At 41.3% G+C, this 22,059-nt stretch overlaps 1 protein-coding gene across 7 annotated transcripts in view; it reads left to right on the plus strand.

Annotated features, from left to right (window-relative positions):
* The window catches only part of FAM110B (family with sequence similarity 110 member B), a 182,266-nt gene extending 161,075 nt beyond the window's left edge, over positions 1-21,191 (plus strand). For all 7 annotated transcript variants that reach the window (XM_077270527.1, XM_077270525.1, XM_077270530.1 and 4 more), the window contains one exon: positions 18,017-21,191. In XM_077270527.1, coding sequence (XP_077126642.1) covers positions 18,327-19,439 — 1,113 coding nt within the window. In that variant the 5' untranslated portion in view covers positions 18,017-18,326 and the 3' untranslated portion in view covers positions 19,440-21,191. The remainder of the gene's footprint in view (positions 1-18,016) is intronic.
* Positions 21,192-22,059: the final 868 nt, after the last annotated feature.

Here is a 22,059-nt window from a genome sequence, read left to right on the forward strand (position 1 = left end):
CTCTGACGCTCTCGCCCCTCTCGCTCTGACGCTCTCGCCCCTCTCGCTCTGACGCTCTCGCCCCTCTCGCTCTGTCGCTCTCGCCCCTCTCGCTCTGTCGCTGTCGCTCTCGCCCCTCTCGTTCTGTCGCTCTCGCCCCTCTCGCTCTGTCGCTCTCGCCCCTCTCGCTCTGTCGCTCTCGCCCCTCTCGCTCTGTCGCTCTCGCCCCTCTCGCTCTGTCGCTCTCGCCCCTCTCGCTCTGTCGCTCTCGCCCCTCTCGCTCTGTCGTTCTCGCCCCTCTCGCTCTGTTGTTCTCGCCCCTCTCGCTCTGTGGTTCTCGCCCCTCTCGCTCTGTGGTTCTCGCCCCTCTCGCTCTGTGGTTCTCGCCCCTCTCGCTCTGTGGTTCTCGCCCCTCTCGCTCTGTGGTTCTCGCCCCTCTCGCTCTGACGCTCTCGCCCCTCTCGCTCTGACGCTCTCGCCCCTCTCGCTCTGACGCTCTCGCCCCTCTCGCTCTGACGCTCTCGCCCCTCTCGCTCTGACGCTCTCGCCCCTCTCGCTCTGACGCTCTCGCCCCTCTCGCTCTGATGCTCTCGCCCCTCTCGCTCTGACGCTCTCGCCCCTCTCGCTCTGACGCTCTCGCCCCTCTCGCTCTGACGCTCTCGCCCCTCTCGCTCTGACGCTCTCGCCCCTCTCGCTCTGACGCTCTCGCCCCTCTCGCTCTGACGCTCTCGCCCCTCTCGCTCTGACGCTCTCGCCCCTCTCGCTCTGACGCTCTCGCCCCTCTCGCTCTGACGCTCTCGCCCCTCTCGCTCTGACGCTCTCGCCCCTCTCGCTCTGACGCTCTCGCCCCTCTCGCTCTGACGCTCTCGCCCCTCTCGCTCTGACGCTCTCGCCCCTCTCGCTCTGACGCTCTCGCCCCTCTCGCTCTGACGCTCTCGCCCCTCTCGCTCTGACGCTCTCGCCCCTCTCGCTCTGACGCTCTCGCCCCTCTCGCTCTGACGCTCTCGCCCCTCTCGCTCTGACGCTCTCGCCCCTCTCGCTCTGACGCTCTCGCCCCTCTCGCTCTGACGCTCTCGCCCCTCTCGCTCTGACGCTCTCGCCCCTCTCGTTCTGACGCTCTCGCCCCTCTCGCTCTGACGCTCTCGCCCCCCTCGCTCTGACGCTCTCGCCCCTCTCGCTCTGACGCTCTCGCCCCTCTCGCTCTGACGCTCTCGCCCCTCTCTCACGATCAATTTCTCACATTCAGGGAAAATTCGGTGAAGTTGGTGGATTTGGATTTCAAAGATCCTCTTATCTTCATCAAACATATATAAAACAGGCTTAAAAAGGGACAAATGATATAATGAATTGGGCCCTAAGAGTCTTGTAAACTAAGCACCACCTACAGTATTTTCTATTCCTTTATAGAGGTTACTACCCAAACCGTTGGTGTCCCCTGACTTGTCAACTATCCAGGCTCTAAGTGAGTTAACATTTTTTTGAACTATGAATCTATAAGCGCTCCGAGTCACATGACTTCTTCACGACAATGGAGAATCTGTTCTCAGTTGACCCCAGTAACAAAGTTTAGTGGAAAGTGCAGAAAGTTATTTCTACATTCCCATCGTATTCTCTAGGGGAATGTGCGGTACTGTCCATTATTAAAGGGCAAAATTAAACGAAAGCCACATGTCCCATCTACTTCTGTTATCCTACAATCTAGAACATTGATTGCTAGGCATTTAGTTAATATTATTACATACAGTCGTAATTTCGATGTTGATGATTTTCAGATTTCATGAGTTTCTTTGCTTATTTTCATACATATATATATTTTTTATCTGGGTTCCCATGTGAGTGCGGTTTAAAAGGGTTCGTCCCAACATTTAAAAAATAAATCTTTATTTTCCAGAAACTACTACTCCCTGATCCATGGGTTGCCTGTCAATAGTGATGAGCGATCGTTCCTGGATAAGGTGTTATCTGAGCATGGTCCGGTGCTAAGCGAGTGACTTCGATGTGCTCGAGTAATATGTTCGAGTCCCCGCGCCTGCCTGTCTCGGGCTGTCCGACAGCCGCAACACATACACATTGCCTGTTTGTTAGTCTATCCCCGCATGTGTTGCACCTGTTGAACAGCCGCGAGACAGTCGCGGGGACTCGAGCACATCGAAGTCACTCGTTTAGCACACGAGTATGGGGGATAACGCCTTATCCCAGCACGTTCGCTCATCACTACAGATCAGCCACTTTCACTCCTGGGATGATGCGCTGCAATGCCAGACATGACATATTGAGAAGAGTAGCATTGTTTGTGGCACAAAAACAACATTTTCTAATCCAGCATAACCGATCTCATTTTGTCTAGTTAAGTTGCTTCCTATTGATTCTCTAAACATGTTTAGTGTTGACCACTATAAAAACGAAGTTGGTTTTTAGAGCAGTGCAACCTTTTGCATTCTCTATGTATGAATGACGATATTCAAGACGATAATGGAGGGGAATTATATCAGTGGGATGTGAAGGTGCATTAGGTTTGAAAATTGTTGTAGTAATTCTTGAAAGCATCATTGGCGTTTTCGCTTGCATCTTGTAAATTGTTCATGTCAGCGAGGTGAGTAACGTGTCCAATTATAGTTCGTTGTTTTTTTCCCTTTTCCTGGGGATAATGGCGGTATATTTTGCCTATATATGTGTTTATAATATACAGTGTATGTATTCTTTGGTGGTGGGGGTTCAGCCTTTGGTTATTGACCTTCTCATGTCCTGTTTTTTGTACGTTGGTTCTTAACATTGTACAGACTGATTTTAATTTAGGAATTGTCATATCCCACTGTCAACAGCTAGACTTAGGAAAGATGATTTCATTGATCCCTGGATTATGAATGCTATGGAAAGTATGTAAGCGCGGTGAATTAATGTAGGAAAACTGCTATCCTCGAATAAACACTGACTATTCAAGGCTTCTTGGAAGAACAATGGAATGAATGCACTTGTCAGGATAGCGAACACATTCCTGTCTGGCCTTCCATTTATTTTATTTTAGTCCTGGTGTACTTTATTACCAGAATCTAAAATTAGATGGGGAGCCTGATAATTCATTCATTTCAACTTGACAGATTTAATTACGGTATTTTTCCTCTAGACCCAAGTTAGATGTTTGAGCATTGTAATTATCACAGACTTCTTGAGATACACCATTACTGAGATCTGGTAATGCCCAATAGTGATGAGTGAACGTGCTGCGATAAGGTGTTATCTGAGCATGCTTGGATGCTATGAGTATCTATGGCATGCTCAAATACTATGTCCTGCTATGTGTAGCATAAACGATCAGAAGATCAGTTTCAAGTCTCCTAAGGAGACTATTGAAGTAAGTGAAAAGGAGAAGAAGAGGACTTGAACTCTACGGCACCAACGGATGGAAGTGGTAATCCTACAAGTTGTTATTGAACTTTAACAAGTCTTGCAATATGACTTAGGATAAAAGCCAAATCAGGATCTCAATTTGCAGACACGGTGTTTCGGGCTGTTGGCCCTCGTCAGTGCAAAGTATGAGAACTGATTTGGCTAGGTGAGAGGCTCTGGACTGAGGCCTAATGGGTAGCGTTTCTCCTTGTGGAGAGTGACATACTGGCTCTGGCATGAGAAAGGTAAAGAGGCTTATTCGCCGTGCAATGCTCCTCTGGGAAATTGTATATGCAAATTTCCTCTTCAGAGAGGAAGAAGACTTGCACTGTACATGTGACGCTAGAGTTCAAGTGTTCTTCCTCTCTGAAGAGGCAATTTGCATATGTCACTCTCCGCAAGGAGAAACATTATCCTGTGAAAAAAAAAATAAAACATCACCCCCTTTGCCCCATTCAAAATAAAACCATAAGAAAATATCAAAAATCCACACATTTGGTATCGTTGTTTTCAGAAACACCCGATCTGTCAAAATATAAAAACAATTAATCCAATCAGTAAACGGCACAATGAGAAAAAAAAAATAAAAACGCCAGAATTACGGTTTTTGGGTCTCAGCAACATTGCAATAACAGGCGAAGAAAATCTCTTCTCTGCCCCAACGTGGTACCAATAAAACCTCAGCTCGGCACACAAAAAATATAATCTCTCACCCAGCCCCAGATTCTGAAAAATGGATGTGCTACGGGTCCTGGAAAAAGGGGCTTTTGTTTTTCCTTTACAAACCTTGGATTTTTTTTTCTTCACTTCTTAAATATAAAAAGAACCTACACATGGTTGAGATCTTCAAACTCGTAACGGCCTGGACAATCATATTAATAGGTCAGTTTTAGCGTTTAGTGAACATGGTTAAAAAAAGACCACAATTATGGAATTGCAATTTTTGGGGGGGAATTTCACTGCTCTTTGATTTTTTTTTTTTCCTGTACACTATGTGGTAAAATCAATGGTGTCGTTGAAAAGTATAAGTCATCCCGCAAAAAAAACAAGCCATATTCACGGAAAAATAAAAAAGTTATTGCTCTGGGAAGAAGGGGAGCAAGAACGAAAATGGCTCGGCGGTGTAGGGGTTTAGAAATGGTGATCAATGTCTTGTATATATAGTTAAGGAAGCGGAGCAAGAATAAAGATAAGTGTGAAACCTTTTAGTCTAGCAAGAGACGGTCTAATTATTTTGAAATCCTTGAATTTGAGCATCGAAATCTCACTATTATTTCAGGCCCCGTTTGTATGTGATGACGTTCCACATTTAAGGCCCTTTAGAATTAAAAAGAAATAAATACCACAGAAATGGCTCCATTCATTCCCCCACCGTAACGAATATTATTCATGAATGCTGCCATTCTCCCCTGTGCTGTGTGAATGCAAAACAATGACGTGTATGAAGCCGTGGCATTGACGATGCCATGATTACATTTAACGACCCACTGTCCAACTGACCGGTCACAGTAAACACTGGCTACATAAAAATCCATGACGTGTCTTGTGGTTTCAAGTCAAGACATTTTCGATGGAAACGCCCAAATCTCCTACACTACAGAATAGTAATATACGAACACACGCAGATTGTGATGAAAGGGTCCACTGTATGAAATGACTGCTTCTTTATCCAGCATATTTCGGCACTTAACTTTCCTTAGCTCGTCCTAATGTCTGTGCAGAACGGAATTGATGAGTAAGGAAATCTAAGATTAGTTCCACCTCTCCAGGTTTATTGCATGGTCTCTTCTGTGGAAAGACCCAACTGTATGAACTATTCAAGGCCGTGTAATTTTACCATGCTGTATAATTAGCAAATATCAGGACAGCCCTCACTTCTATGGGAGCTCTGCAAACAAATGCTTGCTCCGCTATTATCGGAATACCCATACATTCAATGGTTGGGGATATGTTTTTCATTGTTACAGTGGCATGTAAAAGTTTGGACACCCCGGATCAAAATTATTGTTATTGTAAAGAGTGAAGCAAGTTGAAGATGAAATGATCTCTAAAAGGGCTAAAGTTCAAGATGACACATTTCCCATGTATTTTAGGCCAAAATATTTTTTTTTTTTGTTTTACATTTTAAAAATTACAAAAAGGATTGTGGGCTTATAGAAAACTTTGGGCACCCTGTATGGTTAGCAATAATCTTATAATAATCTTTTTATTTTTATATAGCGCTAACATTTTCTGCAGCGCTTTACAGTTTTGCACACGTTATCTATGTTACCTAGTAACACCCCCTTTTGCAAGTATCATAGCTAGTTGTAGCCAGACAGTCTTTCAATTCTTGTTTTGATGGATTTTCATCCATTCTCCCGTGGAAAATGCTTCCAGTCTGTGAGATTCCTGGGTCGTTTTGCATGCAGTGCTAATTTGAGGTCTAGTCAAAGATTTTCAATAATGTTAACATCAGGTGACTGTGAGGGCCATTGTAATACCTTCAGCTTGCACCTTTTGAGGTCGTCTGTTGTGGATTTTCATGTGTTTAGGATCATTATCCATCTGTAGACGCCACACTCTTTTCAACTTCAGCTATTTTACAAATGGTGTTATGTTTGCATCAAGAATTTGTTGAAATTTCATTGCACCCATTCTTTTCTCTAAGCATGAAATGTTCCGCATGACATTGGCTGCAACATAACTCCAAAGCATGATTGATCCACCCCCATGATTAATGGTTGGCGAGATGTTCTTTTCCTGAAATTCTGTGCCCTTTTTCTCCACAGATACCTTTTATCATTGTGACTAAAGAGTTCTATTGTAACCTCATCGGTCCACAGGACTTGTTTACAAAATGCATCAGCTTGTTTAGATGTTCCTTTGCATACTTCTGACACTGAATTTTATGGTGAGGATGCAGGAGAGGTTTTCTTCTGATGACTCTTCCATGAAGGCCATATTTGCTCAGTTCTCTCTGAACAATGTACCGCAAATCCAGAGTCTGCTAAATCTTTCTGAAGGTCTTTTGCAGTCAAATGGGGGTTCTGATTTGCCTCTCTAGCAATCCTACGAGTAGCTCTCACTGAAATTTTTGCTTGGTTTTCCAGACCTTATCTTGACCTCCACTGTTCCTGTTAACTGCCATTTCTTAATTACATTTCTAACTGAAGAAAGGGCAACTTGAAAACTCTTTGTGATCTTCTTATATCCCTCTGCTGTTTTGTCGGACTCCAACATTTTCAGACTGCTAGGCAGCTGCTTAGAAGAACCCACGGCTGCTATTTTTTGGACACTAGGTTAGAGGAGGTTGGGTTTTTATAAAGCTGGGGAATTTGTGTCACCTGGTCTTTTGTAATGATGGGGAACAAGCCATAACTATAAAAGGCTAATTTAAGGTCTGAATCCTTGGTCAAATTTATCTGAGCCGACAAATCTCCAAGGTTGCATAAACTTTTCCATTGTCCCATTTTCCTTTTTGTAACTTTTTGTAACTTTTAAAATCTAAAAAATTACAATATATGTTTATAATGTTTCCTAAAATACAAAGGAAATGTCATCTTTAACTTTTGGCCTTTTAGACATCATTTCATCTTCAACTTGCTTAACTGCTCCTAATAACAGTAATTTTGACCAGGGGTGCCCAAACTTTTACTTACCACTGTATATGTCAATATGGTAACATAGTGTGATGGGTGAAATAATCTGCTTTGTTGAAAGCTTATAAATGTGTGAGTTTTTCATATTGTATTGGGGTGGTCATTAAATAATAAAAAGTGTGACAAGTTGAACTATTGCGCCTATGGTCTTTGCTGGGGGAACCATAAATGATGTCCTGTTCGCTTAATCTTTTCACCATTGATTGGCTGCAGTCAGATGAGTGATAGACCAAGATCATCACTCCTGATGGAGTAATGTTCTTCCATCAGTCACCTGCAGCTAACTAGTAACCTCAGCAGTCAGTCGACATCTGGACATCATCAATTCCAATCCCGGTGAAGACCATAAGAGAGGTGGGTTTTCTGAGACGTGTAGTAATTATTTTCTAATTTGATTAAGATTTCTTCATTCTGTCAAATTTTCAAAAAGTTGTGGAAACCATATATATATATATATATATATATATAGATAGATAGATAGATAGATAGATAGATAGATAGATAGATAGATTAGATATATATATATATAGATATATATAGATATATATAAATATATATATATATAGATATATAGATATATAGATATTTCTATGTATTGTGTATGTCTATATGGATGTTTGTATGTACTGTGTGTGTGTGTATATATGGATATTTCTATGTATTGTGTATATGGATGTTGGTATGTACTGTGTGTGTGTATATGGATGTTTGTATGTACTGTGTGTGTGTGTATATATGGATATTTCTATGTATTGTGTATATGGATGTTTGTATGTACTGTGTGTGTATATGGATGTTGGTATGTACTGTGTGTGTATATGGATGTTGGTATGTACTGTGTGTGTGTATATGGATGTTGGTATGTACTGTGTGTGTATATATGGATGTTTGTAATGTGTGTGTATATGGATGTTGGTATGTGCTGTGTGTGTGTATTTGGATGTTGGTATGTACTGTGTGTGTATATGGATGTTGGTATGTGCTGTGTGTGTATATGGATGTTGGTATGTGCTGTGTGTGTATATGGATGTTGGTATGTACTGTGTGTGTATATGGATGTTGGTATGTGCTGTGTGTGTATATGGATGTTGGTATGTGCTGTGTGTGTATATGGATGTTGGTATGTACTGTGTGTGTGTGTGTGTGTGTGTGTGTGTGTGTGTGTGTGTGTGTATATGGATGTTTGTATGTACTGTGTATGTGTATATGGATGTTGGTATGTGCTGTGTGTGTGTGTGTATGGATGTTTGTATGTGCTGTGTGTGTGTATGGATGTTTGTATGTATTGTGTGTGTGTGTGTGTGTATACATATACATACACTTACACAGGCAACACCTCTCAAATTGTAGTTGCTAGTGCCAATTAATATATTATACACAATCTCTCAGCAGACATGAAGTAAGGAGCAAATGTGGGAAGTTTTGAACTTTTCTATTTTCAGATCTCTAGACGGCCATTATTTTATAGCCTTGGTGTTTTAGGGGTTTCATAATAGTTTTACATCATTATGAAATTCAGATGAGATGAAAAGGATCCCAATGTGGAGCTTCATTTTGTAAAAGCAAACATTGCTGTGGGGAAATATGTTATAATGTTATAGTTGAATTGAAATTAGATTGGAAGAATGTTTTTGTTAATGCATTTCCTCACTTCTGTTGTGTACCTCATGAAGTCCAATTATATTCTAACTATTGCTCTGTGAAACAATCACTTTGCAGCATGATTGTATTGAGAAATCCGTAATGCACTTAGGGCTCTCTTTTTAAATTGCTTTTTATTTCCTTTTATAAACTGTTCACGAACAATAGAGTTATTATTTAATATTCGGATTTGTAATAAAATTAGCAAATAATCATAATCTCTAATGTGAGGCGGCACCAACCATCAAATGTACAGGGTCACTTATTACACCGACATTTGTATTTGCCAAGATTTTTTTTTTTAATTTGAAAGAAATTCATCTCCTTTCTTTGTGGTGTGGTGTGGTTGGGTTAAAGCCAAATCTATTTTATGTCTCAACCTGCAGAGCTACTGTTAGCCAGGAACAGAATAATACTGGTGACCAGTGATAAGTATCAGCTCTGCAGTGGACAGATCCCACCAAAGTCCCCCTAAAGGCCGGGGTCACACGAGTGTAGACTCTCTTGGATGAGAGAATCGTAGCACAGGTGAGAAGATGGAGAACAAGATTTCTCCATCTTCTCAACCAGGTGCAGTTCGATGTTGCGACTTTTTTCTCATGCTACATCGGCACGAGAAGAAAAAAAAAAGCCGTTGGGCACTGCCCCGTAGCCCTCAGACTGATGTTATTCTATCTGAGAAAACATTGTGTAACGCTATTGCCCCTACATGGTTCCCCTTCCTCCTTCATGCAGCGACGTTGGCATACTCCAGCCCCAGGGCGTGGCGTGGTCCCTATTTGCTGGCATGTCTCCTGCTTGTGCACGCCGCACTTCCTGGTGGCGCGCCTAGTGTGCACACACGCTTCCCCATTCTTAAGGGAGCAGTGCGCGCACACTTAGCCAATAGCTGTGAGGCATCTTGTATAAAAGACTCCTTCCCCTTTAGGGAGTCGCAGAAGCAATAATATTCATTAGTGTGTAGTTTCTCCTAGTAGGGAATTGTGATGTCCCCTGGTCCACGTGCAGCCAATGCCTGAACCTGCTCTCCTGGTCCGTGTGCGGCTGGTGCCTGAACCTGCTCCCCTGATCCGCGTGTGGCTGGTGCCTGAACCTGCTCCCCTGATCCGCATGCGGTTGTTGCCTGAACCTGCTCCACTGGTCCACGTGCAACCACGCCTGATACCTCTTTCCCGATCAGTGTGTATCCAGTCTGCTAAAAACAGTCTCCAAATCAACCGAGTCTGAATGTAGTTTGAATCATGTCAGTCAGCGTTCTGCAGAGGTGTCAGAACTTATTAGTCTGAATGGAGCCCTAGTTTTTATACAGTGTTAGCAAAACCAGGGGTCAGCCGCTGCGGTACTGTGTTCTGCCTAGGAGTGGAACCTGGCGGCTACATGCAGCTCAGCCTGTCTCCACCATCAGGAGCTCCAGTGAACACCAGTTAGTGGCTTAGCTACACCCCTTCCTAGACAGACCCGATCCTGTAGGTCCACGAACCACGTGCGCTACCTACGAGCGTCATACATCGGATAGCACTCGTCCAATGTACACTCTTATTACAGAAAATATATCCATCGAAAAACATTTCCTTTTAACTTTTTTTTCTATGAAACTTTTTGCATTTGACATCTCTGGGTGTTGAGCTGACAGTTTTATTTATATGAGCAAGATGGTCCGTCTCCCACACATTAATCAGCATCATGCTCTTCTGCATCAGTGCTGCTGTCAGAATGCCTAAGCAAATGACAAAAGCTGCATGATTCATAGTGCCCCCCTGAATCGTGAACAAGCCCCCGCCATGCCACCAATGCTGTACTCTCTATTGTTACACCCTCCAATATATTCACCAGTATTGTGAAATAGAATGTAATTGCAGTGTATCCTTCGTAATGAACTAGGATTTTGAGGTCATTAATTAGTTCATTGTCTTTCTAAACATTGGACTTCTAGTGACTCAACTCCCCTTTACCATTTACGCAAATTGAAGAGGTTTGTGATAACGACGAGCTTCAATTTTATAACATATTTTTAGCATAATGTGCAAATGGCACCTTATGTCTACTAACACAAGATAGTACTTGGCAGGTTTTAAATATTAGATACAGATTTTCAGAAAAATGTAAGAATCCAAGTAAAGGCAAGGAACAGCATGGGGTTGTGTTTATATAGTGGGTCCTTCACCACTTAAGATCAATCCTACCTAGACTTCATTTACCATAGAAGTAGCCAGCCACTGTGGATATGTGCAGAAATTTGCCTTTTTCATGGTCATTGGAATTACTCAGAATCCAGCACTGTGGTTAGCCTTGCACTACCAAGCTTCATAGTTTGAAGGGTAAAAGAAGACCTAGTGTCTGGCTGCGTACCATTACACATTGGTCTGGGTGCATCTAAGAGGTTGAAGATAGAAATTGGTTGTATCTTGTAGGTTAATGAAATTGGGTATCATCATTCATTAAACCAGTTATGCCCATATACTCTTCATATGCCTGATGTAAGGCCACCAGTATAAAGCTGGCAATACACACTGGTTGACTGTTGGCTGAACAATGCTCTGGCTAATCATTCAGCCTACAACCATCTCCACATACTTTCCCAAGCACAGGAGAGGTCCTATGTTCTCTATGAGATGGCTGACTGGTGACGCGTTGGCAGGTACCTTATCTTGGGGTGAAGAAATGCGATCAGCAGTCCGAAATTGGGCATTTGCAATCGACATCTCTCCTGATCGTCATTCGTCCTGTGCCCCATATACATTACACCATTGGCTGAACCTGTTGATATTCGATATTAGTGTAACGTGTATGGGGGCCTAAGGGCGAATTGACATGGTACAACGGCCTCTTCCCCGGGTGATGGTAATGTATGACTGCTCCAGTATACTGAGTACTTTGTCAAAATATTAAGAACAGAAAGATATTCTGTTTTCTTCCGTGTCAATCTTGTCATGCACTCGAGACAGTTGTTAGCCGTGATCAATCTTGACTTCACTATACACTTACTGGTTCTGTTCAGGCATCTTGTCCAGTTCTATGCATCTTCTACCAAGCACTTTTGGAAATGATCTATCTTCTGTGGGAACAAGCGATGAGACATGTTGAAGCTCAACATTTTTGATAATCTTTATCTCTACCTCCATGTGCAGAGGATAATGGTCATTTTGGGTGATACCTGATCTCATTTTAACTTTTATTTTAAAAAATCTGAAGATTCAGTAAAACACTGAGGTTCTATTGACTGAACATTTCCTTTTGTCCCCTAAATTTTTTTTTTTTGTCCGTTTGCTTCTTTTTGCTTCCCAAAGTAGTGGAACTCAAAATCTTTAATGAACTTCTATGAAATTTGCTCCCAATGATTCCTCTGGATGGGGTAATTAGACTTTTGACCTTTTTATATGGGCCGGTTTGGGTGATTACAGTTGTATACAATGCTATGAAATATTTGGATTATGGGTCATTCCATGTCAAGTGGACCAGTGGTCCCCACTCGACCTTCTCCGATTTTGCTGAAAATTTATAAGGATGTACATGTATGTTTGAAAAGAGGTTCTGTAAATTTTTAGGGCCAGATCTCAAATACATTGGGCACTGTTGACCTTTCACTGGAGGTTCCACCAAGCCTGCGGCTTCAGCTAAGAGGATTTTGCAAACTTTGGCACATAGCCATTAGAGTTCTATACTGGCTATGATGCTGAAATTTGGCATACTAGCTCAACTTTTGCTGCTAAACACGATAAAATTATTTCCGGCTATGACAAAACAATATTTCGGCTGCAATTTTGTGTCAAAGTAGCTTGAAAAACGCGTTGCATAAAATTTATGCCAAACTTTGCCCATATATAACTCAAGACCAAAAACCAATAGTAACTGGTGCTTTGCCCTGTACACCAAACATCTACATGACTTTGCGTTACTGCAATATCACGGTCAAAGCATATGTATTTGTGGAAATATTCACACCCACATATGATGAAAAACTTAAAAAAAACGAATTTTACCTATTTTTAGGTCAAATTTCTCAAAAAGGGTACCCCTAAAATATATTAATTCTGATATCATTAGAAAGAGCACATTTTTCTCTACAAGGATCATTGGTTTTTTTTTGGGAGTCTCTCAGTTTAAGAAATGAAAAATGCCACTGAGCATGGTGTTATTTATTAATACGCAATGAATGGTAACTGCACTATTCAAACCTTTGCGTTGGTCCATGGTGGTTATACCACAACCAATTCCCTAAGAATTGGTATTATAATCCTATTAAGAATTGTAATAATGCTGTCTTGAGAATTGGCAGCCCCATCGCCTAGGAGCCATGGCCGATAGCCGTGCAAGGCGAGCCTCGGGCGGTCTCTTTATCGCAGGTTCCGAAGCCTGAGGGTGGGTGTCTTTGCCTAGGATCCCAAGCTTAATATTGGGTATCTTTTGTTGGTTCCCAAGCCATAATGTTCATTCTAAGTGGTCTGGAATTGTTGCTGAATTTGCAACATAATCAGTTCAGAGAAGCTGTATTGTCGGCCCATTGCTGTTGCAGCTGTGCTAAAATTATTGCAATGATTGACTGCTCGGGAATCCAGCATGTATCATTTCTCACAGGCCAGTGAAAGAAGTTAGCTGGTCCATGAGGATACATAAAATTTATTAATGCATCATGCTTGTCGACTGAAATTTCAGAAATATTTCCAATCCACCAGTTCCTATCGTAAATGCAGGCAATGTATTGCCCTGGCTGGAGGTTAGCAATTGGCACAAAAGGCATTTCTGATCTGACAGATCTATCTACATGGGCAATGAAAGATGATGGGTCATTTGACACCCTTGAAATGCGAATCTTTTTGTCATCAATTGGCACAAACTGGTGATTTTCTCTTGTTCCAGCAATCGTATGTCCATCTTTGAACCTTTCCTCTTGAACTACCCGTATTTCGTCAATTTTTTTCTTTTGGAACAAAAAAAAACTTGATTCCATGCAGTTGCTCGTTGCAAAAGTTGAATAAATCCACCGGGGTCAGTATTTGGTTTTCAGTTGGGCGTTGAAGACTGGCACGAGCTGCCAACCTCTTTGCTGTCCCTCCAATCCCATCACAGGGCGACTTTCCATGACTGGTACCAAAAAAATTCCATTCAGCACTGATATTGAAATCAGCATTGTGGTGGCACAAGTAGAGAAAATTTTTGACATTTTTGTACTGGGCTGCAGATCCATCGCTGAAGTAGTGGATATGACGAATCCCATAGATCAGTCTTGAGATACTCCACAATTACTGTTAAGAAAGTGTGGACTGCAACTGTGTCATGTCGTGAGCAATCACTGATTATGCACAAGCTGATGCTCTGCGCAGCTTCACCATTTAACTAATTGTAAATTACAAATAGGTGTACTGTAGCTTGACTATTTTCCCAGTGGAAACCTTGAATGGCATCTTGAACAATAAATGAGTAATTTTCAGCAAAGTCCATAAGGATCACAAGCTCTCCAGGTCTCAGATTTTCCTTCAACGATTTCAGATATCAACTTTGATGCTTGGCGATGTAGTGATGGCTACAAAGTTTAGACATTTTCAAAACCAATTCTTCAATGAAATCTGCTATAGTCAGTTGTTTCGTATCAAGCGTGTCTCGATCAGTGTGAATCCATTGTTTGAACTCAATAATATCTTCAGGGTCACTGTTGACAAACACATTGACTAGAAATTATTTTAAAACTTCAGGCCCCGGGCATTTATCACAATGGCCAAGCATACAGTCCTTGGATTCAATTCCACAGACCATTTTGCATATGAGCTCTTTGTAGTCATCATTGATTGGGCATGCTGCAAGCATTAGTTTGACATTTTGGTGAATGGTACACACACAAACAGAATGTGTTCCAGCAGATCCAATGGTTACGCACCACTTTGGCCGAAGCTCACACAACTTGGAAAATCCAATTTCAGGGCCATTCCGATCCCTATAGGCAACAAACATTTCCCTCATATTGCTCAGTAATAGTCGCTTTTGCATCTGCTTTTTTTCTCCTGCTATTCGCACTGATACATAGTCTTTTTTACCAGGGCACATTCGACTGAATTCATCATCCTCAAAAAATGCCTGCACCTTTTTCTTCACTTCCTCGGAAACTTTCTTGCCACACTTGATTCTAGGTAAGGCTAAGAACCCATGTTCACATTTAAGCTTTCGAGCTTGTTTGACCATTCGTTCAGAGACACCGAATTCGTCTGATATAGCCTTAATGGACCAACTTTTAGGTGCCAATGTCAAGATTTGGACCTTTTTGGACAGCAATGGGCCGACAATACAGCTTCTCTGAACCGATTATGTTGCAAATTCAGCAACAATTCCAGACCACTTAGACTGAACATTATGGCTTGGGAACCAACAAAAGATACTAGGCAAAGACACCCACCCTCAGGCTTCGGAACCTGCGATAGAGACCGCCCGAGGCTCGCCTTGCACGGCTATCGGCCATGGCTCCTAGGCGATGGGGCTGCCAATTCTCGAAAGACAGCATTATTACAACTCTTAATAGGATTATAATACCAATTCTTAGGGAATTGGTTGTGGTATAACCACCATGGACCAACGCAAGGGTTTGAATAGTGCAGTTACCATTCATTGCGTATTAATAAATAACACCATGTTCAGTGGCATTTTTCATTTCTTAAAGTGAGAGACTCCAAAAAAAAAACCAATGATCCTTGTAGAGAAAAATGTGCTCTTTCTAATGATATCAGAATTAATATATTTTAGGGGTACTCTTTTTGAGAAATTTGACCTAAAAATAGGTAAAATTCGTTTTTTTTTAAGTTTTTCATCATATGTGGGTGTGAATATTTCCACAAATACATATGCTTTGACTGTGATATTGCAGCAATGCAAAGTCATGTAGATGGTTGGTGTACAGGGCAAAGCACCAGTTACTATTGGTTTTTGGTCTTGAGTTATATATGGGCAAAGTTTGGCATAAATTTTATGCGACGCGTTTTTCAAGCTACTTTGACACAAAATTGCGGCCAAAATATTGTTTTGTCATAGCCGGTAATAATTTTATCGTGTTTAGCAGCAAAAGTTGAGCTAGTATGCCAAATTTCAGCATCATAGCCAGTATAGAACTCTAATGGCTATGTGCCAAAGTTTGCAAAATCCTCTTAGCTGAAGCCACAGGCTTGGTGGAACCTCCAGTGAAAGGTCAACAGTGCCCAATGTATTTGAGATCTGGCCCTAAAAATTTACAGAACCTCTTTTCAAAAATACATGTACATCCTTATAAATTTACAGCAAAATCGGAGGTCGAGTGGGGACGATTTTTAAAACTGGTCCACTTGATGTGGAATGACCCTTATGCAAGTTACCACAGATAATGGTGGCAAGTCTGTCAGACAATAATTAGCCATTCATTAAGCATATGTTGCAATGTATAGCTGGAATTCATTCCATAAAAAATGACTGACTGGCCACTGTAGCTTAGAACCCCATTATTACATTACTGGGGTTCTTCCTATGTGTCCACGAAACATGGCACTAAAGAAAAGGACTGAAATGTTAACCTTGATATTACAATATAACTAAGCAGATAATGTAATTAATATTCTTAAACTTCATGGATCTGTCCATTGATGACTTTCCTGTCTAATACAGCTTCTGGCAGTGGCTTACTGGAGAAGAATGACTCAATGGCCCCCTGGACTTTAATGAGACTCCTAATATCTATAGTGTTTCAGGCCATTTAAATAATTCTTTCTAGCCTGCTTCAGGCATGGGCTTCTAATGTTTTCTGCTCCGCTGGGCTGACCTTTCACTCTCCTGCTGTGGCTGAGACTTCCATCTGTGTTCTCCGGTGTGATGGGGCCGGGGATATTTGGCTTGTTCACACTGATACTACAGTTAGCCTCTGTGGTATTTAAATTAAAACCTACCCCTGGGGCACAGCTTTGGAAATAACACTGCTCTCAGTATTACAGAGGGTCTGTCAGCTATGAAACCACTTGATTGCGTGACTCCTGTTACAACATATGGGTACTCTTAGATGCCAATTATGATGTGACAGCTATATTCTCTTCCAAAAGTGGATGTTATGTATCTGTTAGAGCTGATTGTAATTATCTCTGCAGTTCATCTCATTATTGTTTAAAAATTAGACTTAATGTTCGACTTTTTAGAGTGAACCTTTCCGAGAAATCTATTGGAACCTGCAATATCTCAAGAACAACAATCTCAGGAACTGTGGGGAACCACGTCTCTGTTTTTTCAGTAAAACAACGGGGAGAACTTTTAGACTAGGGGATTTCTGCCAATAGGAGCCCATTCACATAAACTGTATGGGGAGAGAACTATCGATACGATATTTCCATCCCCATACAGCTTGTATATCATTGGCAGCTGGCTTGGACTGGCCCACCGGAGAACAGGAGAATCCTCCGGTGGGCCCCTGTGCAAGAGTAGGCCACCACCCTCTTATATGAGCAGTACTTGGCACAATATACTGGAATCATTCTATTAATTTAACAACCCACCCAGTAAATTGTTATATAAAATTGTGATTGAGGATAATGTTACATATTCTCATATGGTCCTGAAGTTGGTTACTGGTTAGCCCTTTGCATCCCAGTCCGACACTGATTGGCACAGGCAATGTGCTGTGACATAATAATTTTCATTCTGGCATAAAAGATCCAATTAACCGTCGAATGAGCATTTTATTGTTTGTTAGCTTACTTACATTGTTTCCATGGGCCGATGATCGCGCTGTGAACCCTCGTTCTCCCATAATCAGCGAGAGCCTTTAGTCAGAGATGTCTGAAAATCCCCTTGTGTGTTAAAGAAGAGCGACCTCCATGCACAATCACCTCTATAGTGAAAATGTGACCTAGAACTTGAACTAGGTAGTTAGGGTTAGGTTTCATTTTGGGAAAACCGCTTTAAATTCAGTTTTTATTTACACCTTTTTTTTTTTTTATTGTATTGCTCTATATTTCTGATTCCAGATTTTTATTATAGGCATTTCTGTATTCAAGTATTTCTTTAACCTAGTTTGTCCAGAAAAGTATCAAAATATGTTTGCCCGTTTAATCTATTTTTTTTTTGTTTTACGTTAATATTTAGTAATAAATTTAAAGATAATTATTTATTCATTTTATTCTGTTCAACCGCTTTCCTAAACTGAAGGCATACCAAATGGTAATAGCTGTTGTATATGCTTTCTATTAACCATCTGTTGTATGCTTTCCTGAAAACAATTACCATCCCTCTTGGGATTGAGGAGGTTAAAAGGCACCTAATGCTTTTTTCCTTTTTTTACTACGAACTAAAGCGCTCCGCTATTTTTCTGTTGCTATAGCTGTGATGTCACATGCCGGCACTAACATATCATTGGTTGTTTTCTGTTTCAGATCTCTACCCGTACTAGAACACAAAGAAGAAGCGAAACACCCACATCCTTCTGTGTGAATAAAGGATTCAGCTGAGCAGATTAATCCAGACTTCTGTCTGGTGGCCTTTTTGTATCAGGGCTGGCTTTCAGACGATAAATTAGAAAAAATGTCATTTAATGAGCTGTGAGATGATGAAGGGCTGCTGCTAACCCTCAGGTTTCAAGATTCAGCTGTTATTCATTGTGCTTGATGTACATGTTTCTGCACAGTGGATATAGGAAACACAAGAAGAGAATCCAAAACGGCTGCGGGGGAACAATTGCCAAACATGCCTACAGAAACACTACAGACAGGTAGCATGGGGAAACCTGGTAGCCCAGCGGTGGCTTTCGCATCAGCTGTTCCACTCCGTATATTAAACAAAGGACCTGACTATTTCCGCAGGCAGTCAGAGCCTAATCCCAAAAGACTCAGCGCAGTGGAGAGACTAGAAGCCGATAAGGCAAAATATGTCAAGAGCCAAGAGGTTATCAATGCCAAACAAGAGCCTGTGAAGCCAGCAGTACTTGCAAAGCCTCCTGTGTGCCCTGGGCCAAAAAGACCTTTGGCTAGCCCAACTTTGAAGATGTTTAACAACAATGCAAAGTCTGAGAGCTGTGTACAAAGAGAGAACTTAAAGCTAGAAATCCTTAAAAACATTATTAATAGCTCTGAAGGTTCCAGTACAGGTTCTGTGCACAAGCAAAGTTCTCGGAACTGGCCTACAGGTAGATCGGACTCTGCTGACCAAAACAGGCATTCTTTTGCAGAATCCTTAAAGGTCTACCCTATTCAAAGTCATGGGAGCCCTCAAGAAACCAACTCCAACATCAGTAGGAGGCTTCTAGAAAAATCAGGTGAAACTTTTTTACATGTTTCTCATAGTTCCTCAGACATTAGAAAAGTCACGAATGTGAAACAGATAAAGGCGATCCCTTGCAGCAGTTCAGCTCCACCTCTCCCACCAAAGCCCAAAATTGCCACCTTAACCACACTTAAGTCCCCAGACAACGATACTTTGGAACCCACCTGTGGTGTAACCAGAAGGCCATCACTCCAGCGATCGAAGTCTGATTTAAGTGACAGATACTTTCGTGTTGATGCTGACGTCGAGAGATTTTTTAATTACTGTGGACTGGATCCTGAAGAGCTTGAAAACCTCGGGATAGAAAATTTTGCAAGGGCTAATTCTGATATAATTTCTCTGAACTTTCGCAGCGCAAGCATGATCAGCTCAGACTGTGAACAGTCTCAGGATAGCAACAGTGACCTTAGAAACGACGATAGTGCCAACGACCGTGTGCCGTACGGTATTTCTGCCATAGAGCGAAATGCCAGGATCATCAAATGGTTGTATAGCATAAAACAAGCTAGAGAGTCACAGAAGGTGTCCCACGTGTGAGAATGAGACAGCGGTAACTTAAGAGACTACGTATTGTCTGTGAATAATTAGGTTGTGAAAGGTTGTAAGGTCTACTTGAAGTCTTGTAAACTTTTCAAACTGCTCTTTGTTGCTTGTTGTGCAATGTTTCCAAGTTGCATGCCTGTCAACATGTAAACTGACCTGGCTTTCACTTGAATAAATCCTACAAAGCCTAGATGGCTATGCTCACCATCTGCCAAAAGTTTAAGACCATCAAAGTTTTGACTTTGCTTTAATATCTATCCCCTACACACAGTGGAGGCATACTTTTGGAAGGCTTGATCCATACAAAGTCTGTCAGTTTACTAGGAGCTAGCAATAGTTGCTGATGCAAAGAGGCCCAAAGTGCCATGTGTCTTGATCAAGTCATTAGTACCTGAGGTATTGTCAAGGCAGTCTTTAGTTCAGCTCAATGAAGCCTGTCTCTAATGTATGCAGGTGAGCGGTAGACTGTTTTACATTGCCATAAAGGTAGACTTAAACATGCATAGGTCTTATTGTGTTTTTTTTATATACATTTATATATACCTTATTAATTACCTTTTTCATTAAAAAAAGTGTGGTCAAGTGCTTGCATACACATAAGGTCTTTTTCTATTTAAAAAAAGAATGAAAACAAGATGATGGACATAATACTGATTTTGCTATTGATGCAGTTTGTGGGTTTTTTTTAGAATTTTTTTTCTTCGTAGTATTATTAGTTGTTACATCTTTTTAATATCGTACACGTAAGTGTCATAGGATTTGCACTGCAGTCATTGTAAGATCTTTTTTTTTCATGGATACTCGCGAATTAGGAGCTGGAAAGGAATCTGAGAATGCAGAGCATGGAGGCATCTGCTTTACCTAAACTTTGTCCTTGCCTGATATAGGCAAGAATGCTACCCTACAAACGAGCAGATGCCTTTTCATGAGCTTTTTTTTGCATTTTTTTTCCAAGTCTTAAACTTTTGACCAGAATAATGTGATAAAACCTACAACTCCTATAAGCTGCCTTCAAAAGAACCAATCATATCCATGCTACCATTTCTTTTTTCCGGTCATGTTAAGCAAGATGGAAATCTACAGCCATATCAGTATAAAATAAATCTCCGAATCTGGATTAGCCTCACTAGCTGAACTCGAGCTGAATGAATTGTACATGTTGTCTTGCATCTGTCTATGAATGTTTGTCTCACTTGAAAGTATTGTAGTTTTAACAATTTAAAACTGCTTTCATCTTCTCATGGCAGTACTTCTGCACGTCGGCCTTCTTCTAGGTTTTTTTGCTTTTTTTTTTTTTTTTGTCGTTTTGCGGTTCTCCTGAAAATGTGTCTTCCCAGTGGATTATCAGCTGGCATTTTTCTGAGTAGCATTTAGATATGCACCTTTTTGCCCGCATTCAGTGAAGACAGCCATTTTGTAGGTTAAGCCAATATTTATGAAGATGCAACCTATCCGTTTACGAGTAATGACATAATGACATAACCGAATCACAGAATGGCTGTCTTTGCTGTATGTCTCTGGCGACAAGTGTACTTGAACAGGAACTGCAAGGCCAGCTACCTTGTTACAGTGGTCATCACAGTATTTTGTTAACTTTAGCAGGCTGATGCAAAATAAATAAAAATAAAAAAAACACAAAAAGAAAACTTTTTTATGGTGTAAATGCTGTAAGGATTTGTACATACTTCATTTGCTATTGAAACTTTGGAAAAAAGTGTTATACTAATAAATAGCTCTTGTGAAGCAGAGTTTAGTGTTTTTGAGTAATGTTACAATGGGAAATATATGTGTGTGTGTGTGTGTGTGTGTGTGTGTGTGTGTGTGTGTGTGTGTGTGTGTGTGTGTGTGTATATACTATTTATATTGTCTTTTGCATGGTTCATTCATCCATGAAGATGTACAGATATGTTTGTGCAAAACAGGAGCAGACATACCGCTGTAGCTATCTGTACAGTTGCACAGGGGCCCAAAGGTATGGGGGCCCACTACTACCTCTAAAGCAGGTGGATTTGTGCATTATGAGTTATTAGACTACATAGGGCCCATGTATTATTCTTGCACAGGGACCCTCTTCTCTCTGCTTCTAGTGCAAAAAATTGGTGTGGCACCATAATTTCACATGTTAAGCAGCCAGACTTGAGCGAGCATGTAAAAAAGCAATAAAGCATAATTGATGTAAGTGTAAAGTTCTAAAACATTTTAATATAGTTTTTCATGTCTCTACAATTAATACGACATTAGCTGTCAGTGAAGTCTGTGTCATGTTTACCTCTAGAGGCAGGAAGCCTGGATGTATCTAGTCTAAAGACCCCACACACATTATACTAATGCTGGCCGAACCCACCGATATCGACAGGTTTGGTCAACAGTCTAATGTGTATGAAGACGCCTACGAATTATGGTCTGGAGAGATGTCGATCGCACATGTCCTATTCGGACTGCCAATTGCAATGTTCTCCCCAAGATAAGTCGCCGTCTAACATGCAGAAGTGATCGCTCCTGTATATGGGAGAGTTGGCTGAAATGTCTTATCGGCCTAAGCATCATTCAGCCGACAGCCATCTAAAGTGCCACCTTTAGTACTTACCTAGTTCTGCTCTCAACTAAAGGTACC

The sequence above is a fragment of the Ranitomeya variabilis genome, chromosome 6 (assembly GCF_051348905.1).
Source record: "Ranitomeya variabilis isolate aRanVar5 chromosome 6, aRanVar5.hap1, whole genome shotgun sequence".
NCBI lineage: Eukaryota > Metazoa > Chordata > Amphibia > Anura > Dendrobatidae > Ranitomeya > Ranitomeya variabilis.